Consider the following 25,163-nt stretch of genomic DNA (forward strand, 5'->3'; position numbering starts at 1 on the left):
TGAGCCAGTAGATAGCAGTGCAGTATTTAATTCAGCGCACGAGTACGCTTGAGTTCGTCAAAGCCCGAGCAACGCATTATGGTACTTGTAGTTTATTTGTCAAGTGAAGCGTACAGACTCAATTTAGACTTAAACTACATTTCCCTCTTCACTATTTTGAATGTCGTGCAGGGGCATTTTTTTCCACCACACTTGATTATCTTCAACTCAAGTTTCGTCTGTCAGCTTCAAGAATAGAGCGACCCAAGAAAAGTAACCGAAAATGGAACTAGTGTAGCGTGAGCCTTCGGTATGTGTAAAGGGGCGAATAAAGCGCTCGGAAGCTGTGTGAGTTCCAACAATGCGCTTCAAAGGCAGAGGGCAGTGATTTGAAGTCCTGCTCGCTTTTCTTCGCTGCTCCGGCTAGCCAGGGCTGGGTCCCGTTACAGCTGGGAGGCTGCGGTTCGCCAACATTTCCATGGCCGACCAGGAATATCCCGAAGCGGTCCTGGTGACCGAGGCCGGGCCGCAGTGGCTCCGGGTTGAAGTGGAACGACTCGCCAAGGAGCTGCGAGAAACAACGCAGGAAAAGATCCAAGCGGCGGAATATGGACTAGCGGTGCTGGAGGAGAAACAACAGCTCAAGCAGCGATTTGATGAGTTGGAGACCGAATATGAGGCGGTCCGACACGAGCTGGATCAGCTCAAAGAGGTAGTATAAGGTCACCCTTTAAACATATTAGAATGCTACTTAAAACATTCGGTCATTCGTCAGATTGTTGCGTAAAAGCGAGCGAAGAAAAGCCTGGCTCTTTGTCGTGAATTATTGACGTTATGTCTCTATTTTTAAATTCACGCACGACTACACTTGCACATTCTCATGAGATGAAATGCAAGTCGGCAATATAAAAATAAGCCTTTTGAAAAATAATAATGCATATATATGTAATTGACACAGAATTGTAAAATAAATATGTTTATCATTGTAGTCGTGTATGTTTTATCATGTTTAGAGGTAATATTAGGTAAATTACCCAAATGTACAAAACATCTTCACTCATTTTACAGGCATGCTACGAATACATGCACTACGGATACCACATATTTCAGACCGAGTGTAAGAAGTACTAGTATAGTACCATAGTATTTATTTATTTATTAGTATTGTACTCGTCAATATCAAGTAGAATACCTGACAATAATATTTCTATATTGGTATATTTCCATTCATCCATTTTCTTTACCACTTACCCTCGTTATTGTCCAAGATGAGCTGAAGCCTATCCCAGCTGACTGTCCGGAAATCTCAAAAGACCCTTGACTGGTCGCCAGTCAATTGCAGGGCACTTATAGACAAACAACCATCCACACTCAATAATTCAGAGACTTCCATGAGTCTAACATGCACGTATTTGGAATGTGGGAGGAATCCGGAATGCCCTGGAGAAAACCCATACGGGAGGGAACTCCACACAGATAGTCCACAGCCGATATTCAAACCCCGAACCACAGAGCTGTGAAGCAGACATGCTAAAGACTTATCCACCATGCTGCCCCTTGTCATTCATTGAGGATCCTTTATCATGGCAAGACACTGCTCAAATTGAATCTTATTAGATTGTGCAGGTGTAGAAAATATCAAAAATATCCAGTGAGTCTGAAATGGTTTTGACAAATCATCGTGGAGTTTCATATTTGTAAGCAGCATGTAGGCGCGTGATGGAATAATTCCTTAATTGCAAAAGACGGTGACACACGTGTCACGTCTGAACTTGTTCTTCTCCGTATGCTATGCCTTGTCTTTCTTTCATGCCTGCTGATGTGGCAAACTAGAAATGCAGAGAATATCACACTACGCTGAAAGACAGCAGTCCAACTTAAGTACAAATTCCTCCAATGCATTTGTTACAACTCCCACATCCTGCATAAATACAGATACCCCTCCACCCCCAGCCACTTCCTTTTGCAGGGGATGCAGTAGTTTCTGTTTGGTAATGTCACCCAGTGTTTTGAACAAAATATTTTTTTATTGAATGTGAGACACAAATGATGACCTTTTCTCGATATTACGTTGATGGTAGGTAATGGTCACATTGTGGCGTAAATCACAGTCAGTTGACTTAGTATTAACTCATTGTTAGGGAGGTCTCATGATGATGACCTACTTCCCTCTTGAGCGAGAATGCCGTCAGAGCTGGAGGCCTGACTGACCACTGCCTGTTGCACAAATGAGTGGTTAGATTTTGATCTTAAAAAAAAAAGAAAAAAGTCAGAGCAGTTTCATTGTGTTTTCTTGACAGCAGGCCTTTCATATCAATGCTGAGTGTATTTGCCGTTCTGGTGTGTTTTAATTGCTGCTGCAAATAAAGGGATAAATTCTGCTTCATGAGCACGAATGATTTGAAATACTGGCTGCTTGTATGATGTTCTCTCTGTGTTTGTTGCTTTATCTGTCCTTTCTGTCTTCAGGCCTTTGGGCAAGTGCACTCGGCCCACAGGAAGGTGGCAGCAGATGGAGAGAGCAGGGAGGAATCGTTGATCTTGGAGTCGGCCAGTAAGGAGGCGGAGTACCAGCAGAAAGTCCTGGAGCTGCAGAATGACCTTCGCCAGGCAAAAGTCTCAACTGCCAGTGTGCAAGCTGAGAATGAGCGCCTGTCGCACATCGCTTTGGAAACGAGAGAGGTGAATGGGATGAAAGTACAAAGTGATTTGAAATGGGTAATGACCAATCACGGCTCAGCTTCAGAAAACAAGTGAGCCGAGATTGATCGTTAACAAAGGAAGAATTTTCGGTTGACTTCCCATTTTGTGGTAAAACAGTCCCATGTATGACTGAGTGTAGAAATCAGTTTGGAGGAAAATGTTTGTTATAGACGGAATATGCAAAGCTTGGGATCATTTCAATGTTAACATGGAAGATAAAGTGCAATGTGTCCACTCTCATTCGCTGACACCCATGTCAGTCACCAGTACAGGCCCCGCCTTTTAAAGCGTTCCACACAAAGGCACAGATACAGTAAAATGTGAGGATGACAACCCGATGTAGACAAAAATAATGCCTGCACATTCTTGTCTAATATTGCAATATCAACTTTTATCCGATTGCTCAATAAATCAATGGGATAATTGATAGAATACTCAATTAAAAAATATATATATCTGAGGCCCTCATTTTAGCGTCATTAACTGGCATAAAAGTGGAAAAGAAAATTAATATTAACAATAAAAACAACAAAATGCTAAATATTGTGAAAATTCTTAAAAATAAATGTCAAACCATCTACAGATTTTCTTTTGATATGAACGGAAAAATGAACTCTAGTGAGTTATGCCGAGTTCTTGAATGATGTCACATTTTGTGTGAGAGTCATATTTTCCACTGGAATTTGAAATGAGGATCCCCTGCGTTTCAAATGATTAATAGTAATTTGTCCATATTTCCTCTTATTTCTGCTCTTTTCCCATCGAGTAGGCTTCTGACCAGGTGGAGCTGCAGCGCAGTCAGCTGCGGGATGACATTCGAGAGTATAAGGTGCGGGAAGCCCGCCATCTGCAGGACTACAATGAACTGGAAGAGGAGAACATCTCTCTGCAGAAACAAGTGTCTGCGCTGAGACAGAACCAGGTGCGACAAAGTGTTTGCGAATGTGGTGAATATATAATACACACTAATGCTTCTGTGTCTTAATCCCCATTTAGGTGGAATTTGAAGGCCTCAAGTATGAGATCCGCCGTCTGGAGGAGGACTCCCAGTGCCTAAACAGCCAGCTGGAAGATGCCATGCGACTGAGGGAGATCGCCGAGCGCCAGCTAACCGAGGCCTTAGAGACGATTAAAACCGAACGTGAGCAGAAGGCCACCTTACGCAAGGAGCTCTCGCACTACGTGACCATCGGCGGCTCCGTGTACAACGGCCCGTTCAATATCTCCTTCGACAACCTTAAGCTCCACGACGAACCCTCGGCGATCTCCGATCTGGACAACGATGACCTGATCCGAGGCTTTGAGAATGGCTTGATCAAGGCAGGCGAAGGTGACAAAGACAACGACTCTGCGGCAGGCCAGAGAGGAGACTCCTTCAAGCCTGCTCCGAGCCTGGTGGACGACCTGCTGAGCGAGCTCAACATTTCTGAGATTCAGAAACTGAAACAACAGCTTGGACAGGTAGGAGATCCGTGACATTGTAGCCCATTTTGTATAGCTTGGTAAATTTGTGACTTTTCTGGGTTGCTGTTTTGTATAAAATAATTAGGGACACCAAATAGCCCTTCTATTATCTCGCCTTCAGAGAGGTAGCATCAAAGGCATATGAATGCGCCCCCACTGTTCTGATGAATATTGCATTTGTTGAATATGATAAGCATCAAAATCCACCCAATTTTACCCATTTCAGGAGCCGACTAAAAATGACATCACAGTTGCTCATGGCTCAGGTAACAACCAATCGTAGCGCACCCGTTTTCTGAGTTTTTTTTAGTTTGGTCATGTGATGTTCGTAAGCTGAGCTGTGATTGGTCGCTACCTGATACCTGAGTAACTGTGACGTAATTGTCAGTCGACAGAAAGTGACAAAATGGCTGCCCTTTGAGATGGATAAAAACGGGTGGATTTTGCTGCTTTATTCATGTTGCACAAACACAATATTAATCAAAAACGATTTATACTAGTGTGGATGCATACAACATATTTAATGCAGTTTTTAACATCAGAAACTGAGGCCAAGATCTCAAATTTCTGAACATTAGTAGTTTCAGTTGCAAAAAAATATAAGTGCTGTGCTTTTGACAAAGGACAAGTTACAGGTTGCACGGTTATAACTCTTACCTCTAACTCTTACATTACTGAAAAAGCACATTTTTATTTTAGGTGGAAAGAGAGAAAATGGCCCTCATCAACACTCTGCAGGAGAACCAGAAGCAGCTTGAGCATGCTTATGGGACCGTGTCTGAGCAAAAGGAAACAGTCAACAGACTCACCGAGAACCTTAGCGCCATGAGGAAGCTTCAGGCCAGCAAGGAGCGCCAATCCGCCCTTGACGGTGAAAAAGATCGTGACAGCCACGAAGACGGCGACTACTATGAGCTGGACATCAACGGGCCGGAAATCCTCAAGTGTAAATACACCGTGGCTGTTTCTGAAGCGGGCGAGTTGAGGCAGGAGCTAAAGACACTTAGGTCACAGTATGACAATTGTCGAACCCAGTACCACGATGAACGAGCACGGCTGGAAAGTGACCTCCATGAGCTCAGAACAAGGTTCGCATCCCTGGAGAAGATTAGCCAAGCAGATAAAACGGAGATGGCTCGTCTGGAGAAGGAACTCCATCTAGTTAGCGAGGCTGCAGGAGAATCGCTCGGCAGCCTCAATGTGGCCCAAGATGAGCTCATAGCATTCAGTGAGGAGCTGGCAAATCTCTACAACCACGTCTGCATGTGCAACAATGAGACCCCCAACCGTGTCATGTTGGACTACTACAAGGAGGGCAAAGCATTGTTGAGGCGAGGACAAGATGCGAAGACACGGCCCTCGTCCGTACTTCTCACTAACGGACTTATTCCCGAGACGGACCCTAAAAAAATGGATTCCATTGACACCGCCGTCGTCTCGGCGCCGGAGCCTCGTCCGGAGCCCATGAACGTGTACAACCTGGTCGCCATCATCCGAGACCAGATCCGCCACCTGCAGCAAGCGGTGGACCGTACCACAGAGCTGTCCCGCCAGAGGCTGGCCAACCTGGAGCTGAGCACCGTGGCAGATAAGGACAAAGAGGCTTGCATGGAGGAGATCCTCAAACTCAAGTCGCTGCTCAGCACCAAAAGAGAACAGATCGCCACGCTCAGAGCTGTGCTCAAAGCCAACAAACAGGTCAGAGCTCCCCGCTTAACTTATTTTATTTTATTTTATTTTATTTTATTTTATTTTATTTTATTTTATTTTATTTTATTTTATTTTATTTTATTTTATAATGTTATAAATATATTATATTTATATTAAGAATATATATTTAATTTTATTTCTATACATTTTTATTGTGGTGGTACTTAAAATGTAAATACAACTAAACTGTACATTATAAACGTGCTGTACATGATTTATTATTATTATTATTATTATTATTTTAAACATTATGTAGTTTGAACATTGAATTTGTAGCCGCCGTTCGGACTTGCTTAATTGTGATATGTATAAAACACATTCCTTAGACGGCTGAGGTCGCACTGGCCAACCTGAAGAGCAAATACAACAGTGAGAAGGCCATGGTGACCGAAACCATTATGAAGCTCCGCAATGAACTCAAGGCTTTAAAAGAAGACGCTGCCACCTTCTCCTCTCTCAGAGCCATGTTTGCTTCAAGGTACAATGATGTTTTATATATATATATATATATTTGTTTTTCAAATCAATTTGGGGAAGCATAATCACACGTAGAACAGAGTTGATTCTTACATGTATGTGGATGAGGCACAAAGCATTGTGGGAACTGGCTGATGTAATAGTCGCTCCATCTGGAAACTACATTTGGCAATGGTAAGAGCATGCGGGAGTACTGCAAACGAGTAAAATGTGTAAATGGCACCCCCTACTGTCAGTAGGATTTATTAGCGCTTTGCTTCCTTTTGAATCATTTCTTCTTCTCTTCTCTTGTTCCTGTCAGGTGCGACGAGTATGTGACCCAGCTGGACGACATGCAGAGGCAACTGGTGGCGGCCGAGGATGAGAAGAAGACGCTGAACTCTCTGTTACGAATGGCCATCCAGCAGAAACTGGCCCTCACCCAGCGTCTGGAGGACCTGGAGTTTGACCACGAGCAGGCGCGCCGCAACACTGCTACTTTGGCGGGGGCAAAGGGCAAGACTAAGGGCAAGGGAGCCCCGTCCAGTCATCATGTAAGTCCCGGTAACTGTGCAGGGCCGCCGCCCAGGCTGGCTTCAAACAAACCTTTGTGTATGTTATACGTTGTCCAAAGAACAACGGTCATTATTGAAAGTTGCTAGCTGTAGTTTCCACGGTAATTAACAAACTGGGTCTATTTTGGTGGCGTGTTTCATGGGTATTTTTTTAAAATAAGAAATAGACCATGAAATCAGGCACTCATGTTTGTGTTATGAAAAAGATACTAATTAGAGTTACTCACATTCGTTTTAGTTACATTTGACTTTTTTTTGTTTGCATTTCATCTTTTTAATGTTTAAGATATCTTAATACATAGTTTTGAATATTTATGTAAATGATAAGGACATATTTTCTTTAAATGGAGCTGTAATACCGGCATTTACAAATTCTGGAAGCATTCACACATACGTAATTCTATACCGAAATATCTTATTAAGTTATTATTATTATTATTATCAACATCATCATCATTATCATTGTGTCCTTTTTCACCATTCTACTCCTTCCACGTCTCCATCAATTCAAACCATTGCAACTTCAATGTCTTCACACAATTCAGGACATAGGCCTACTGTTGTTGCTCCAAAAATTTGCAATTTTCCCAGACTTCCGCTTCTGCATTAACTTCGCTGTTGTAAATGATTCAACTTCAAAATGTTCCACTCATTGAAGACGGAGAAGTATCTCTCTCTCTCCCTCTCTCTAGCTATCTATCTATCTATCTCACTCACTAATAAATCTGTAAAAAAAATTGAGGATTCTCGAGACGCAGTGAATTGCTACCGAATCATATCCCAGCCTGATTGAAAATGTCATTTTCCTACCAATTAAATATGATTTTTCTCTTTTTATCGTTTCTTCCACAGTAAATCTGACGTCAACGTGTCTTTGAGGAGTCTGATCAGTGTGCAGTTTCCAGATACCTGTGCCCCTGGATGTCTTCACTCTTAATTACCTTCCAAATTATGCATACACCAAGTCATACACAACAAGGGCCTTGTTTTAAAGTGCCAAAACTTTTTTGTAAACTGTTGAACACAGCATCGTCAGTCTCTGCAGTCCATCAGTTTTCCAAGAATGGACGTCACTTTGATGAGTCAATGGATGAGCTCTATTATTACTTATTACTTATGACTTATTTGCTGCCTGTGTGTGTGTGTGTTACCCCGACTGAGCACTTTGCGTTTTACATGTCGCTTTATTTCTAAGCAATTTTCTTTTCTTCTGCTTTTCTAATATTGAGAAATATTTTTACAAAAAGTGCATTTTTATCTGCCAGGCTCATCATTTCTAAGTTACTCACTGGCTTTTGTTGTTGTTTTTTGTATTTATTTTATAGCAAGAAGTCACCTTGTGTAAAACCTATATTTTCAACCCATTGCTTGAAATTGTGAAAAATGAAAGATGACAATTTCTGTTACATACCTTAACAGGAACATAAATAATAGTCTGCAGTGTAATAATGAACTGCATAATTTAGAGCAGGGGTCTCAAACTTAACTTATGTGGGAGTTGCGTTTTCTTGAAACGAGCTGTTCTAATCGCCAGCGTCTCTCTTAACGGCATGTTTTGGAAAAGACATGACTGGGACAGGCTGACAGGATATCTTTTCCTTCCGCATGGTGTTTCTTCAGACACGTAATGTTCCACTGAAAGCTGTCATAAGCTATGGTAGCGAGTGTGAGGGCCACACTAAAATGAAAGTTTGATGTCAAGTAGGGGGCCCCAAAGTATCATCCTGCAGGCTGAAAATGACTCCTGGGCCACGAGTTTGGGAACCCTGATTTAGAGTAGATGAAATCTGTAACCATGGCCGAGCAAATTATGCTCGTCATCAGCAAGGAAGAGTATTAAATGCAAACTTTTATTTAAAGCTGTCTAAATTAAGGTCATATGTTAATAATATTCATGAATTTTGTTCACAAAAGAGTATGTCATGCATTTACTTTTTACTGTATAGAACTTTAAAAACAAAACTTGCCTCCAGTGCCATTTTGTGTGATGGTGTAAGTGCAATTTCTGAGATTGGATAACTCCTACCCTTGGTCATACCAAGTGAAAGTGTTACATGGCGTTTGTCACTTTTTTTCTTATATTTCATTAGAACTACAGTTATTGTTCAGTTGTGTTGAACAGAGGTGGATGGTAATCACAAAGACTTGTGGTAAAACACTAGCAAAAATCATCATGACTGCACAACTGTCAGTGCTAAGTTTTTTTGGACTGGTAATCAATAAAATAATCTAACTCCTATGGTTCTGAAGAGTTATTTCTTTATATTTAGAATTACATTTCAGTTGTGAATATTTGTATGCATGAAATATGATGGGTCAAATATTGTTCAAACAAACCATATACTGTACAGTAATACTGATAATATGGGAGTAATGCACTCATCAGTTACAGTATTAATTACAGCTACACAATCTAATGTGATCCAAAATGAGAGCTGCATCGCATTTTTTGCCTTATAAATGTAATATTGATCCGTTTTTTTGTGTGCCAGATAAGATGTTTGCAGTGTAGCCTTTAAATATTCCTCACATGCCCTCTCATGTCACATTCACACGCTAAATGTATTACATTCATGACTGTTTCACTCAAAACTGAGCATTATTTCAGTTTACACCGTGTTTTTCATATCTGCTGTGATTATGACTAGTAGGACACATTAGCATATCGTAAATTTGTGATACGCTTCGCTGCACCGTCTACTTTTTTCAAGTGCAAATACAAAAAAAAAACACTTCATGTCGAATGTTTTATTTTCTACATTATTTATAATTCAAATAAATTAGGTTCGCTGTAAAACTTATGTTTTTTCATTTCGCTCAAATGTTTACACTAACTTCCGTTTCCGGTGGTGGCGCGGAAGCTATGACATCTAGGGGGCGTGTCTTGAGAAGGACAGAAGGGACTCCACTATGGGAGGTTTGTTTCTTTCGCTGACTGAAAAAAAAAATGTTCATTTATCTTTTACGTTGTCTTTTCCGTTTTAATCGCTGAAGTTTTAGATTCTAAACATGAGCAATAAAGCAGTGTGATGCCCAATTTACTTGCTAATGATAGTTCTTTCGTGATAAATACCGTTTAGACGTCCCAAAAGTTCGTTTTTCATAGATGTTGCAGTTAGTGCTATCAGTTGCCAACTCTGATTGAGTTGGTCTTCGACTATCAATCTCCTCTTCGTTCGAACAAAAACTGTGTTTAGCAACATTCGTGTATTTTTTTGTGTGTGTGCCAAAGTTGCGACTATGCCGTTTATTTAAACGAGACTTCTCTGTGTGGACAGACAGTTTCCATGACCAGCTGACAGAGGATGGCGCCTTCCTCAGAGCAGAGAGGAGACTGAACACGGAGCTCGTAGACAAAATTATCTTACAGCTCAACAGAATCTACCCGCAAATACTCACTGACAAGGAGGCCACCAAGGCAAGTAGCAGGTCTACACGTTAAACATCAAGTTCTCAGCATGCACCAAGTTTACTGAATGTTCGTTGTCAAACCACAAGGAAACATTAAAATACTGCCACTGGTGCGTGATTTTAAGAATCAAATGTGCTGTCTGTGCACTTAACCAAGTGTGATGGATTATTAGTATTAATGTTGTATTAACTTGTAAGCAGCTTAGGGTGTCACAAGTGTATCAAGAGGCTGCCACTCATCTGATTAAGGAAATTGTATATTCGTAATTTTTAGAAAACGGATGCTATACACCAGGCAAATTTATTTTCATCACAGATCACATATAGTTGAGGTATCCCCGAGGGGAGGTCATAGCAGTGAAACCGTGTACATTTTTAATCACCAGAGGCGTGTCAAAAATTATGGTTTGGTATGTACCTTAGTGGTTTGGTTTACATTCGGCACGGTAAGTGAACCAAATACAAAACAAATTGCCTGTTTTGTTTAAACAGGATCATAGTTAACCCTATTTAAAAATAAAACATCAACATTTAAGTCTTTTTTTTATGTAGAAAATTACAACATTAACTCATTCACTGCCATAAATTAATAAAAAAAAAAAAGATTGTTAAAAATTAGGGGCAAGAGGCGGTTATTTTTTTAAAAAATTTAATTAATTGCATGACTTCACTAGTTAACTCACAATTAATCACAAATTTCATATCTGTTCTAAATGTACAATAAAAAATTCAAGGTTTTCATATTCTTGTTAACAAAAGTGGAAAAAAAATGTTAAACTAATAGAAATAGTTTAAATACATTTTTGACGTTTATAGCCGTCATTGGCATAAATGAGTTAATATTTCTGATGGGTAACTAGTTTAGAAGTTAGGGAAACATTGTAGCAAGCTAATGTCTTATTTGTTTTCCATTGCAGTTCCGCAACTTGGATGTGCCCACTTGCGTCCGACTAGGAGAACTCCTGACGCACCTGCAGGCAAAAGGCGAGGAAGCGTGCAGGGAATTTTACAGGGCTCTTCACCTGCATGTAGAGGACGTCTATTACAGTTTGCCAACACGGCTCCGCCTCCGAGGTGAACCTTCAAAGTCAAACACAATCTTTTCGCTGGCACTAACATACAAATTGATCTAATTTGATAACAAGCTGCCACTATCATAAAGCCTTTATTATTTACAGGCCACTGTATTCCTACAGTCTACACTCCAAAATCACAATCTTTGTGTCCAGGTTCTGTTGATCCTCTCACATATCCAAGTGCCTTCAAGGAGAGACACGTAATGAACGATAAAGGTAAAAGAAATTAAATGTTGTCAACTATTTGCTATATATTTGCATGCTATTTTCAATGAAATCATTGGATAAATTCAGCAGTGCCACTCATAACTACCTCTTTCTAGGTCCCCTCTTCTTTATAGGCTGCTTCAGTGTTGCAGTTGGAGTGGCATTAGTCTATTACTTTGGTGGTAAGGAGCTATTTTCTGTATGTCATGCGTATAATCTCAAGAGGTTTAAAAATGCCATCCAAGTTATAATTCAGGGTCAAGTTTCACAATAGAGGCTGTCCTTGTTCCATAGAAGCCAAAGTGACTGGAGGAAGCGGGGCCCTTGGGATGGCTGCTTTGGGTTTGAAAAGAAAAGCTCGCGAGGTTCTTGTATGGTACACAGAAGAAAGCCTCATGAAGTAAGGATCGATTGACCCTCAGCCTTGAGAAAATCTTCATTTAAACCAAACCAAAGCACAGCACCATACTTTGCCTTTCAAGTGGTCAATAAGATTTTTTGTTTTCATTTTGCTTTTTAATACAATTGTATTTATTACTTGGGGGGTCCAAAATAATAATGATGGGGAACATTTGAGTCTACAACTGGCACTTTTCTTATATTTGGTTGATAGCCATATAATTTGAGGTAAATGAATTATGAAAATGAACAGGGAAGATAAAATACTATTCCACATCTCTTTAATTCTATAACCTTTAAATATATAAAGACTATAAATACAATATTAAGTCTTGTTATTTTTTAATGAACAGACCCAATACCCATATTCTAACTAGTTATATTAACTGTTATTTCAGAGCATTTCTCGTGTACACGTTGCTGAATGCATTATTATGACGTCAGTCAAAAGAAAATTCTGAGCGAGCTGCAGAACATAAAACTAAAAGTTTGTACTTTGTCGCCCTCGTGTGGTCAGCAATGTACAAGAACAAAGGGATTATGTTCACGGGAGGATAAAACTCGATTCGCGTAGACAAATCCGTTACAAAAAAAAAGTGCTCGGTTGTGTGACGAAATGAAGTCATATCACTCAAGTTTTGTTTGGATAAAAGTGAAGTTGGACTGTTATCCAATGCACATGCAGACACGTGACAGCCGTAGCCAATCGCTTCCAACTCTTCTGCGTGGTGCATTATGGGTTGCGTTCTAAAAACAAAAAACGAAGCAATGTCAAAATAATTTCTAAATGAAAACACAAACGCCTTCTAGAAAATAAGAAAATGTAAAAGCTACAGACGCGATTGTGTTGTTTTAACACATTAGAAACAGTCAGGTTGGTATTGCGAGCACCGTCAGTGAAAGACCACTGCGTGGATGCTACTATAAAATGCCGTAACCTTTGGAAGTACTGTTGTGTTGTATGAAAGGAGAGAAGGTTAGCACTCCCCTTGACAAGGATGGAAATGGCCCCTGTGGCCTGCAACACATATATGGTTAAGGCACTGCCACCTACTTCGTGGCATCTCTAACCAAGTTTTTTTCTTCCTAACACTACAATCCTTTATTTTTAGCAGCTCAAAAATCTACGAAAGGTGTCTTTTTTTTTATGCCACAAGGCAGTGTAAGCACTCAACTTTCAAGCTGGAATGTGTTGGGAAGTTTCTGTTAATATTTTATAATTTTAGTCCACCCAGTTTGCCTTAACAACTATTTTTAATGTTTCTTAAATAATACCCCAAAATATGGATAGATCATTTCCGTCATTTATTGGACATTTCCCCACTTAAAGTGCCTTAAACCAATTTTAAATTATCTTTATCTACATGTACCGAAAAAAACGGAACACAGTATAGTAATTGATGATAGATTGGTGCTTTGTGAAAATATCAAGAAGCAGTTCTACTACATACATGTTTTAGTCCTTGTGTTTCTTTTGTTTTTTCCCCGTATAATATTGTGCAGTTGTGTTCTTGTTAGCTGATATTCTAAGTTTTCTGTGCCTGCTTCCATTTTTCTTGTCATGTTAAGATGCCTTAAATAAAACGTAGAAGTGCCACTTTGGACCTCTGAACTAATGACAATAAACAAAATGATAACAATTTGTTTGTTTCATATCTTTAATTTAAAATAGTGGTCACAGTGTGTATTATGTCATAGTAAAATCCAAAAGAGATTTTAGTCTTTAGAAAATGCTATAAAGACATAATAGAACGCAAATAAATGAACAGACACTTTGTGGCTTTAACTAAAATATGTCTATTACTCAGTTTAAATACACAGTAGTGGTTGCATAGCACATAAGGTATACAATAAAATATGTAGCTCCATCTCTGTTGATGCCTAAAAGTAAATGTAAATTGACTATTATTTAATAATAAAACTTTTGAATCCATGTCGTGTAAAATTGGTTCAGTTGTTTAGTTGAGACATGCAATAAGGCAAAACCTGAAATAAGTATGGGATGTATTGTACAGTATGATGGTATCATTCACTAAATTTAAACAAAAAAACATCCGGTGCTTAACAGTATTGCTAAAAACAAAAACAAAAAAACAGTATTTGTATGATAAGGCAGTTGTTGTATAATAAAAAAAACAAAAACACATGTTTATGTAAAAACACAATAACATCAAAACCCAATACTGACCACAGTTAGAAAAGTAACAGTCATTGTAAGGTGGATTGTGTTCACCTGGCCGAGTCATTTAATCCTCGGCGTTCGTAACATTTGCTCTCCTCGAGCCTGCGAGGTCAAATTCCAGGACAAACGCATCTGTGTGTGTATTTGCCAGCCAGTTTGTAGGCAGAGTAAATAAGCTGTCCGTGAGTGCAAATGCATTTCGACTAAACACCAGGCCCGATACATGACGCTTGTCAATGTTTGAGGTCGTCGTTGGGCCGCTGGACGCCGAAGGCTGTGATGAAAACGTTGACCACGACGATGATAAACACAAACGCTGTGGTCAGGTTCTCCATGATGTTTAATCTGTAGTGCATGCGTTCGTCATTCAGGTTCCACTTCACTGCAAGAGATAGGAATTGTAGTATTAGCATCAGTGAGACTGCCTTTGTCCACTAAGGGGCAGCAGAGAGCTGCCTAGCAGAAAAGCAGCAGTCGTGAAGTAAAAAGACGTTACATTGATTAACTCGGTGTTTCCATTCTGATTAATTATTATCTTGCACTTATTTTTCATGCTTACGACCACACTGACATCACGTGTAAACTTATTTAAGATAGTGATGAACCTGCTTAATGTAGGAGCAGTTTCAGATGATTGACAGGCAGTTCTTCAGTTCTCTCTAATTTTAGCAGCTTTTCACAAGAGCACGCATGCACTGTTAGGATAAGATAAGGACACAATTTGACAGGAAAAGGGAAGGCCACAACATTCAAATTGAAAGGCCTCAATGAGAAACGGCACCATACAGTATGTGCTTTTCTATTTTGACAATTCCTAGTTTACGTCACAATGGCGGTTTTATGCTGCATTCGAGAAAGGTTTGAAGTCGGATATATCCCACTTACTGTGTCCTACTTCCACCCTCAAAGCGTTCAAGGCAAATGTAAACAAAGATGGCTGATTCCAATAAACTGTTGTTCTGGTTAACAGTCATTCCAAATAACGTTGTGTCACGTGAACATATGTGTTGTATTTACATTTGGCTCGCACGCTTTGAGGTCGGAATTGAGACAATCCGAGAGAGATTTTCGGATTTCCCAGTTTGCTTGAATGCAGCATTTTTTTCTAATTAAAAAGCATTGTACTTTGGATCATTTTAATTTGATTTGAGATGATTATTTTTGTTTGATTTGAAAATGTAATAAAAATGACTACTAAAAAAAATATGCCTGGTTTATATGCTAGTCACAGGCAAAAGCAATACAATACGCCGTGGAAATGAAGCGTTGCATTGTGGAAATGTCAGAAATGCCTGGATGTTCGGAATTGTCAATAGGGTTCCTCAAATAACCTCGTTTTTTTTTTTTTTTACCAAACACTTTCAATCAGCTCTGTATCGGATGGATTTAAAAGAGACCCTTTGTGAAACCAGCTTGCGTGTCATGTTACCTCTCAAGGTGAAAGCATAGATTCTCTAATGAGAGCCACTTGTAGTGTAAGTAACAGACAAACATTTAGTACAAAAAACGACCACAATCCTACCGATGAAAATGAGCATAATTCCCACTAAGATTTGCAGGGCGAGGGAGATGCTGATGAGAAAGATGAGCGGCGTGTAAAAGGAGAAGGACGGCCCTTGCTCCAGCACGGCCTTCAGCTGCGAGGCATTGGCCATGAGAAGAGCCACATCCAGCATGCTCTGTGCCACGCTCTTCTTATTGGCATAATGGTTCATGTTCATGGGTCTCCTTGGCCTCGTCGGGTGGTCGTGCAGTGGAACCTGCAACACGAAAACCAACACAGTGGAAGCTTGTGAATGATATGAGTAAGTTCCGCTGTATCTAGTGTGTAGTCTATTGCAATGTAGGTTGTGTTATTATTATTATTATTTTTTTAATTGGACTTGAGATAGGAAAGTGGCACACACAGCTCTGTTCTGGTTGTTCAGTAACTAAATTGACAATGACCACAATAAAAAAATGCACTACACTTAATTAATTTAATGACAATTTATTTAAATCTGCAAATTGGTTTTAATTTAACCAAACAGAGACTGTGCTCAATTTTCAACTGAATAATCAGCTTTCAATGGTGTCATTAAAATACAATACGACCTCAAACACAGTGTTTCACATAAATTCTAAATCCCGACTAGGAAATACTGTACACTTTCATTTCCTTAAAGGGTTTTTGGGGCTTATTTTTTGCATGATGGAATTTCCATGAGAGCCATCAGCATGTGTGTTTATTGGCACAAATGGGAAGTTTTAGTTGAAGAAACATTTTATTAGTCCCTTACAGTGGGAACTAGATGGTTTCCTTCTGTTGTTCTCTAAAATGAGAAATGCCACTTTTTCTACATCTTGGATTAAAAAAAAAATAAATAAAATAAAAGCTTTTGCTTTGGAATCAATGTGTGCAGTGGTGCCAAGGCAACTGGTTGACTTGAATTGAGCCATCACAGATGAGTTATTGGAGCGAGAAGAGATGGCCTACAGATATTTCTTGTACGTGTGTTTTGAACACAGATTTTTTATTTTATTTTGTCTTCTGTTTGTCTGCGGTCATGAGTTCCTCTCCCATTGTGCTGAGCTTGACAGCTGTTTGTCCCTCACACTGTCTTTGGGTCGAAATGACCTAACAACTGTGCCCTCATATCACAAACAGGACAAACTTTGGCACCAATAATGTTCTTCAGTAGATAAAAAAAAAACTCTATACACTTCTGTTAAAATGCCATTTTTTGGTGGTATAAATAAGACCAATATAAATTATTTACATTTTTCCACTGTTAATGTGAGTGACATACCGGTAACTCTATTTGTTTTGCTTTTTTTTTTTCAAGAGGGGAAGTATGCAGTGTACACAGACTCAATCTCATAAATAAGGATGTGGCTGTGTTTAGAATGTACAAATCACATTCATATTCATGTTAAGTATGATTAAATGGGAGTCTGCGCCCAGCTGGCACCATTTAAAGTGCCTCTGATGAACTCCAATATAGTTCAGATGTTCTAGTAGGAGTTTCCTGACATTTTTATTTTTTTTGCTTTCTAGTGGATAACTGAAGATTTTATGCTGACACTGACTGATATTTGGAATTTTAATTTTTACTTTACAACTTCATTGCAGTTTATAAAGTCCCTAGTTTTCAGCATCCATTTCCTTCAACATTTCGCCAAAAGGACGACACAATGTAACGATGCCAAAACAAAAATGACATTCATCACTCAACTAATCTACAAATATGCAAAATTGTCTTTGTGGGCAAAACGATTTTATACAACTTTCATTTGAAAATATTTGTTTTGTACATCTACAGTGGTATTATAAATTAAATTGAATTCCTGTTCCAGGGTAAAGTACAATCAAACATGCATGTGAGCTACCTCAAGTGACTTGGATGCTAAATGAAAACCATATATTATTTCATTATTTTTCAATCCTTCTAACCATTTTGAGTCTCTTATTGGTGAATGGCAAACTAAATCTTTTACGTGTACCATGATTACTTTTCTTTTTCCAATCTCTTCCTATTGTTGCAATTAATTGCATGTTTGAATAGGTTGGGACCATAAATCAAACCGAAAAAATAAATCAAAATTGTGCCTAGCCCAAATTAAAAACTAATAATAATGCTTAGTAGCTGAAACCAAAATTTGGAACAACATCATGACCACTAAGGTCACCGTTCTGCTTTCATTACAAAGGTCAAATAATGTCGTAAAAAGCCACATCCTTTTTTTAGACTTCAGTGGGTTCATTTAATACTAAGTGGCCTCCACCCAAAGGCAGTGGGAATAAACCCAACATGTGAATCATGCACAACTGATCAAACTCAGCATTGTTGATAAGTAACAGTAAATGAAAATTTAATGTGGCACGTTATTGGGATGGGCCGGTTATTCCATCCAGGAAGAGGCCATGCACAGACTTCCTTGTTTTGTATGCCCCATAACCTTACATAAGAGGAAGCCCTGATCCCTGGCAACAGGATAACTTCTGCATAGATGAGTTGTCAAGGTTTCATCTGCACCGAGCTCACAGCAGCAGTTCAACAAGGGCCTGCCTTGTGCTACAACTGACAATGAAGTGTGGAGCAGAGTGCCACAATCATGACACTATTTCCTTTTCACTTCCTTCTCTCCTTAATCGTCTTTGCCCCTTTTTTTTCTCTCTCCTCCCGTACTGTTGACTTTGGAGAGAGCCTTTCTCAAGAACTTGGACTGGGTTCTTCCTGTGGGCTTGTAAAACCTCTGGGACATTGTGAGGAATTACAACTCCCATAAAAGTCAATTAGAAGTTGTATGCCTTCATTGTTCTTCTGAGGTATATCAGAAAAGAGATGACATATTTGATAAATGAGTTAATGAACACACCGCTGTCATATTTCTGTGTCCTTAAACAATGGATGCATATGCAGGCCAGTAGTCAAGAGAATTTGTAAAAGTAATAAAAGCATATGATAGGTGTGACAGAAATGCATATTGTTTGATTTTGACAAGTGCAACAGCGTAGCAACGCCCAAATACAGTGGAACCTCCAGTTACACATGCATGACATTATGCATGTAAAGTCACAGGAGACTACTACAAGCAATAGCATCTAAATATAAAATGTAATGATGACAGATACATTAAAGTATATAAGTTAAATTAGTTAACTACAGTGTCTAGATCCAGCCTGCTCAATACGACTACTAAATAAAGTGGAGATCAGTAATAAACAAACATAACCTTTTTTACATTATTGGAGCTAATGTCCCTTGAGCAAGCATTGCTCTTTCTCTGGGACATTTGTTTCCCTGGGACCCCAGTCTGAGAACCACTGAGCTACCACGACTGTATTTCCAGGCAGTACTGATGACATCATTGTTACGTCACCACCTTTTTTTGCCCATTACCCCGCCAATATGTGAGACTGATTAGCCTTATTGTTTGTAAACTTTACTAAACTTTCACACATAATTAATTTATTTATTAGTACGTCACATACATTTTTATAATGGAACGCTCGTAGGGTTGCCTACATTTTATCATCTGAATGCTGTCAGAAGCTTAAGCGAACTCCTCTCCTTACTTTATGCTAGTTGTGAAACTGAAACAAACCAGAAACGGGCCAATATTCGCAAACGCTAGTGGAAGATGGGGAAAATCTGGCTAGATCCAAGCGGTAACTGGTTATTTCCTTCCATCTGCGGAGCCCCACCGGTTTATCACCACCACAGCGGCTTAGCCCACATCACACGTTAGGGCTCAGTCTGCTCTAACGGTACCGCCTTACCTCCGCCTCGCCGTTCCGGTCCGCATCGCCGTTCATCGGCAAATCATCTGTTGCCATCTCCGATTAACGATTTGCCTTCCAGGCACACAGGTGTGAAGAGGATTAATCCAGCAATGTTATAAAAGCCGTGGCGGTCAGGCGTGTGGGGCGACACGGTCACGGTCCGCGGAATTACAACCCTGTGGTGACGACAGAAGGGGTGGGGGGGAGTAAAGCAAAGCCAACACTCCCGCCCCTTCACCGGTTTGAGGGCAGGCAGACCCGCGGTAAACTACACCCACTAGTTTAGTTGTCATGCTTGGAACTTCCCTGCTTCCCCCTCCACACTCGGAACAAATGATGTGAAAGTAAGATGAGTAATAATCCTATTTGGGGAAAGTAAGCAGTTGATGAACTTGACTTTGCTTCACGCAGCGTTGACAACCAACATATGGCGCTTTACTGCCACCTCGTGTGTATCAGGCGGTACTGCAGCCTGGTTGTTGGAAGTAACATTATATTCATCCATATATTAATTTTCTGTACCTCTTGTATGGTAGCGGATGAGCTTGAGCGGATTTGTCTATTCTGTTCATACTAGATATCAAAAGTAATGTACTCTATGTATTTATTCATTTATTTCCTTTTAACTGTATTGTAACTATTAATATGTACAACATTATAATACTAAAGTAATAAAATATTGATATATATCTTTATCACAATATACACATTGTAAATTGTCATTGTTAGTCATTAATATGATTTCACTTTCACTATGTTGTTACTTTCCCCTCACAAAATTGATCACTGCGTTTTGAAAGGTATCACACAACATCAGCTTGGGTAAGGTGACAATGGGATGATCACATGACTACTTCAGTCCCACGGTCTCCATGGTAATCTAAACAGGAAAGAATGACCGCTCAAATGTAAACAGTCTTACAAAGACAGGGTGTCCAAAGTGGATTGGGTTAGCATGATTAATTATGTAAAGGTGGAGAATTGCAACATTTTAAATAATTAAATACAAATGTACTACAGTGAACTGATGCTACTGATATTGGATAGGGATCCGCCTTGAAAGACAAATTGCGAAAATCTGTGAATAAATTATGCACATTATAATTGCATGAAAAAAAAACTAGAAAAAAACAACAATATTCATCGGATTGTGAAACCCCCCCACAAATAAACCAGGGATTGTGGGTTTCCACTTTTTCACAACCGTCAAACCGTGAATAAGTGAGGTCCACTTTAAACCTTACGGAACTGTAACAGCAGTACAACAAATTTACTGTACTAGAACAAAAAATAAAAAAAGCTAATATAACTTGTGCAGCTCGAACATTGAATTCAGCAATTCTTTCATGTACCACTAGAGGGAGCCCTGTACCACTTGTGGTACTCATACCACCCTGAGAATCACTGGGCTAAGACATTAATGTGGGTTCGGTAGGCCTGAGGGCCTGTTCAAAAAATAACTCACAATGATGGGATATTGTGATTTCCTAAATGTTATCAAAATGATCATTTGAAAAAGCAAACATGTGCAGAGATTTATTGAAACCAAACCATATTAAATTTCCTACCTTTTTTTTTTGTAATTATTGTGGGAAATCTTTGACATGAGCATTGAGAGATTATTAATAACATAATTCAAGGAACTTTGCTCATTCGGAAGTGTGCATCAAACTGCAAGGTGACGTCACTTTCTGTGTGTGGGACAGATGCTGAGTGTAATTAAAAAAAAAAAAACTACTTTTCACGTGGGAGCTGCCATTGAGAGAGGGAGGGAGGGAGAGAGAAAGAGAGAGAGAGAGAGACTGCCTTGCTTTACCAAACATGGTTAAGCATCATCAGGTTATCTTGAGGGAGTCGCTCATTGGCCACGCTGCAGTTGGGCGTGGGCTTTTGTGCCGTGAAATGGTCCACGTTCCCGCTTAACATCGTGGTCAAATGGAAGCTTGGGCTGTGCCGTGTGGGGAGTGCGGAAAGTGTGCCGCAGTGAGCAACTGAGCATAATCTGATAAGAGCTTCTTTTCATTCTATCCCAGCTCCTGCACTGCGCTCCGGGATGTCACTCGTGGGAGAAAAGTGCGTGTGGTCGGAGGAGGGAATACGGAGTGAGCTCGTGCTATTTCCACCCGGATGCCGGCTATTCATTTGCGGGCGTGTCGCTGAGCATGGCATCTGCGCACTCTGCTTGTCCCGTGATATAGGCTACGCAGGGATTAGTGAATAGCACATCCTAAACATCCTGGCTAGTCGTTTTCCTGCAAAGCTTTTTTGTTGCTTTTTTAAATTTATTTATTGTCCCCCCCCTCCCTTTTTTGTTTTGTTTTAATTGTAGGTGCAATGGCATCAAGTGGATTTGCGCGCGCTACGCAGTCGCAGCAAGGTGCACACTGAGGTAAACTTGCACGGAGTAAATCTCGCACGATCCCATCTGGACATTTTTTGGGGTGGGGGTGGGGGGAGATGCTCTGGATCCTAAACAATCCCGACGCCGTACATTGGAATATTCCGAACTGCGTCACTGCATGCGAGTGCGGCTGCAGGTAGACGAGCCGCCACCGGAGAGGACCGCTCTTCCTCACACAATGTCGAGGGACTAAAATCGGCGGGGATGCATGCGGCGGAGGATTCGAGTAAAGATCCGCCACTTGGATCAACGTTTTCCTCGGCGCCCGATTTGGACTCTGACATTAACGCCAACGCGTTCAGGCCCATTTATGAGAACGGCGCGGATGACAATGTCAAGGTCCAGAACACAGCCCTGCGAGGGGCCAGCGACCCCAGCGCCTATCCCTCCGCGGACTACCGCGGGCTGGTGCGCCAGAGGTTCATTCGGCGGAGTTTGTGGGTGTCGGACTCCGAGGAGCAGACGCCGGACACGGCAGAGAGTGTCAACAGCACCCCGGTGCTCAACATCGACCTGCGCTCCATCGTCGGCCGGACTCGGAGCCGGACTTTACACGCCACGCGTCTGGACCACCAGGAGAAGTCGAAGCCGGAGAGTCAGGTGGAAGTGAAGGACGACACTGAGGAGAAACGTGACACGTGCCAGAGCGAGGTCAAAGAAGAGGGCGTGTTATCTGACGTCACCGGGAAAGCAGGAAGTGATGAGAACGAAGAGGAACCGGGGATGAAGGCCGTTTCCACCTCACCTGGGGGGCGCTTCCTCAAATTCGACATTGAGTTGGGGAGGGGCTCCTTCAAGACGGTCTACAAGGGTCTCGACACGGAAACTTGGGTCGAAGTAGCATGGTGCGAACTGCAGGTGGGTTTCAACTTCCAAGACGCCTGTAACGTCACAACTCCATCATTTGGTGCGCTTAATAAGATCCAGAACAAAAGCGGTTTCAAAAGTAACTGCCTTTACAAAGATATATAAATTCAATACATTGATCGGCAGTTGAAGGTCATCTGTGACTTGATGCAGACATATATAATGCGGACATAAAAAAATAAAATGACAACTAAACTTTTGGTGGTTCTTTTGCTTGTAAAAATAATTAGGTAGGCTATACTTTTGAGTCGGCCTACTAGTAGCACCTGAATGTAGATCGTTTATAAGTGCTAGAAATAGCATCATGACAAGATTTCTCAATAATAACTATATAAATGCTGAGTCTGGTTAAAATGGCCACCAACAAAACAAAAACAAGTAATTTGAAAAATGGATGATGTCGGCAGTAAGTTTTTTGTGTGTGTTGGATAAAACAGCTGTTAAAAAAACAACCAAACGAAAAACAACAACACCACTTGTTAATTAGTCAAAGCCATAATACTTCTATCTCCTTGTTTTCTTGAGCCTTTGGTTTCATATTCTACTTGGGCAACCCCTTCTCCAATTGGCAAACAAGTTTCAGTAAAAATATCCATCAAACCAACTTTTATTTATATAACTCCTTTGCTACTCCACAAAAGAAATGTTAATAGACACAAACATTCCCTCGCACCCTCCTGCAGTCTGTGGAGCCTTGGAATACCCAACACCTGTGGGCTAAAGTATGTGCAGTCTAAAAGATTGTTAAATAGTATATCATGTCTGAGGCAAAGATGGGTTAAAGTAATACCGCTGTAGCATTTTCAATTAACATTGTTGTAATTATGCATTATTGGCTATTGACTCACTGTCTGCTCCAAAATCCCAAATCACACATGGATTTACAAATCGAGCATTAACGTATCTTTGCTGGCAGCATTTCTGAGTTCCTGTGTGGAGTTTGTGCCGCCTTCTCCCCAAATTCCAAAAGTATGCATGTTGAGTTATGAGTTTACTGAAGACTCTATATTGGCCATAGGTGTGAATGTGAGTGTGTTTTTCCCAGAATCATCTGTGATAGTTTCCAGTTTCCCTTGACCCTAAAATGGATGCACTTAAAATGTATTCAGATTTTATTTATGAGCAATTCCCCCAACATAGTATGCATATTTTACCAGTATCTTTTGGCCAGAATTAAACTAGCTGCTTGATAACTGAACGCATAATTTAGGATATCACTAATCTGTATAAAGTCTGATCTAATCTAATGATCAGTTTAAATGCCATCCATGTGGTGAACAGATTAGCCTAGATCTCAGATGCCCTTTTGCAATTTAAAATGTTCCATAAGAATGCATTTTAAAACTTAAAAATAACTTTCTGACTCAATGTGTACTTTGATTAAATGATGTGTCCTGTTTTTAGGTGGTACATACTGTGGTGCATGTGCAGTGGGCCATAAAGTCTCAACTGACCTTAGCTCAGTTTTATGAGCTTGTAATTTATAATAAATTCTCTTAATGGTTATAACATTGTGACTTCGGCTCACATTGACCGGCAATGTCAATTTATTGATTTGCTCTGGTTTACGGAGGAAAGGATTTACTCTTCTGGAGGATTCACATTTAGTGTATGTGATTAACCAATTAATACTAGGATTCAAATCAAAATATGTTAATAAAAGAATATGTTGATAACAGAATATGCTAATAATAGTGGATATAAAAAGTCTACACACCCATGCGGAGTATTCACATGCAGTGTCTGTGATTAACCTATTATTACTAGGATTCAAATCAAAATATGTTGATAACAAAATATAATAATAGTGGATATAAAAAGTGTATACACCCCAGGTTTTTGTGATCTGCAAAAATAAGACTGAGATATTTCAAAAAATGTTCCACTATTACTGTGACATTAAACCTGTACATATAAAATTATGTTTTTTTTTGTTGTTGTTTAAATTGTTTGGAAGATTTTTTTTTTTTTTAATTGAGTTGTACATATAGGGCTGCTCGATTATGAAGAAAATATTAATCACGGTTAACTCATTCATTGCCATTGACGGCTATAGACGTCAAAAATTCATTTAAACTATTTCTATTAGTTAAATTTTTTTTCCCACTTTTGTAACAAGAGTATGAAAACCTAGAATTTTGTTATTGTACATTTAGAACAGATTAAAATTTGTGATTAATTGTGAGTTAACTAGTGAAGTCATGCGATTAATTACAATTAAAAATGTTAATCGCCTGTCGCCCCTAATTTTTACTCATCTTTTTTTTAAACGAATTTATGGCAGTGGATGAGTTAATATGGTAATAATTGCAATCACGATTAGTAGCTACAATCATTTTGTTTTCGGTACAATACAAGAAAGAAAATGTTTAAACATGTGAAAAAAATATGAAGACAATACCTTTTTTTTTGAAACACTATAATTATTAAATTTTTTGGACTAAACAAGATTTATTAAATTCGTCAT

General features: G+C 39.8%; 4 protein-coding genes and 1 non-coding gene across 15 annotated transcripts in view; 4 read left to right on the forward strand and 1 right to left on the reverse strand.

Moving 5' to 3' along the window:
* The first annotated feature begins 160 nt into the window (after positions 1–160).
* On the forward strand, positions 161–9,128 carry bicd2b (BICD cargo adaptor 2b). Its single transcript, XM_086087687.1, has 8 exons — positions 161–691; positions 2,449–2,661; positions 3,452–3,604; positions 3,679–4,143; positions 4,846–5,844; positions 6,183–6,334; positions 6,635–6,866; positions 7,740–9,128. Exons 1-8 carry the CDS (start codon positions 458–460, stop codon positions 7,740–7,742), a joined length of 2,451 nt encoding a protein of 816 aa, XP_085943813.1. The 5' UTR covers positions 161–457; the 3' UTR covers positions 7,743–9,128.
* Positions 9,129–9,754: 626 nt separating this feature from the next.
* On the forward strand, positions 9,755–13,620 carry card19 (caspase recruitment domain family, member 19). Of its 2 annotated transcripts, none has more exons than XM_086087774.1 (6): positions 9,755–9,804; positions 10,166–10,305; positions 11,216–11,372; positions 11,528–11,590; positions 11,698–11,763; positions 11,876–13,620. In XM_086087774.1, exons 1-6 carry the CDS (start codon positions 9,798–9,800, stop codon positions 11,983–11,985), a joined length of 543 nt encoding a protein of 180 aa, XP_085943900.1. In that variant the 5' UTR covers positions 9,755–9,797; the 3' UTR covers positions 11,986–13,620. The 2 variants fall into 2 exon arrangements, with proteins under 2 accessions (XP_085943900.1, XP_085943899.1); XM_086087773.1 differs by having other exon boundaries at positions 9,783–9,804; positions 11,477–11,590.
* On the forward strand, positions 12,935–13,062 carry LOC147167291 (U6atac minor spliceosomal RNA). The gene has a single exon (XR_015096398.1). It is a non-coding gene; the product is annotated as a U6atac minor spliceosomal RNA (small nuclear RNA).
* A 6-nt stretch (positions 13,621–13,626) lies between the features above and the next one.
* ninj1 (ninjurin 1) lies at positions 13,627–19,629 on the reverse strand. Its single transcript, XM_086087776.1, has 3 exons — positions 19,426–19,629; positions 15,685–15,922; positions 13,627–14,544 (listed from the first exon to the last, which is right to left on the reverse strand). The coding sequence occupies exons 1-3, from the start codon at positions 19,480–19,482 to the stop codon at positions 14,396–14,398; spliced, it is 444 nt and encodes a 147-aa protein (XP_085943902.1). The 5' UTR covers positions 19,483–19,629; the 3' UTR covers positions 13,627–14,395.
* Positions 19,630–21,319: 1,690 nt separating this feature from the next.
* wnk2 (WNK lysine deficient protein kinase 2) overlaps positions 21,320–25,163 on the forward strand; it is a 29,665-nt gene continuing 25,821 nt past the window's right edge. For 7 of the 10 annotated variants that reach the window (XR_015096273.1, XR_015096274.1, XM_086086772.1 and 4 more), the window contains exon 1: positions 21,320–22,687. Coding sequence is in view for 8 of the 10 variants with exons in the window: in XM_086086772.1 (XP_085942898.1) it covers positions 22,034–22,687 (654 nt within the window). In the remaining 2 variants the exon portion in view is untranslated. The remainder of the gene's footprint in view (positions 22,688–25,163) is intronic. The other 3 variants (XM_086086777.1, XM_086086781.1, XM_086086774.1) reach the window with 3 other exon arrangements.

Source organism: Leptonotus elevatus, chromosome 10 (assembly GCF_054856555.1).
Source record: "Leptonotus elevatus isolate MCC_2025b chromosome 10, RoL_Lele_1.0, whole genome shotgun sequence".
NCBI lineage: Eukaryota > Metazoa > Chordata > Actinopteri > Syngnathiformes > Syngnathidae > Leptonotus > Leptonotus elevatus.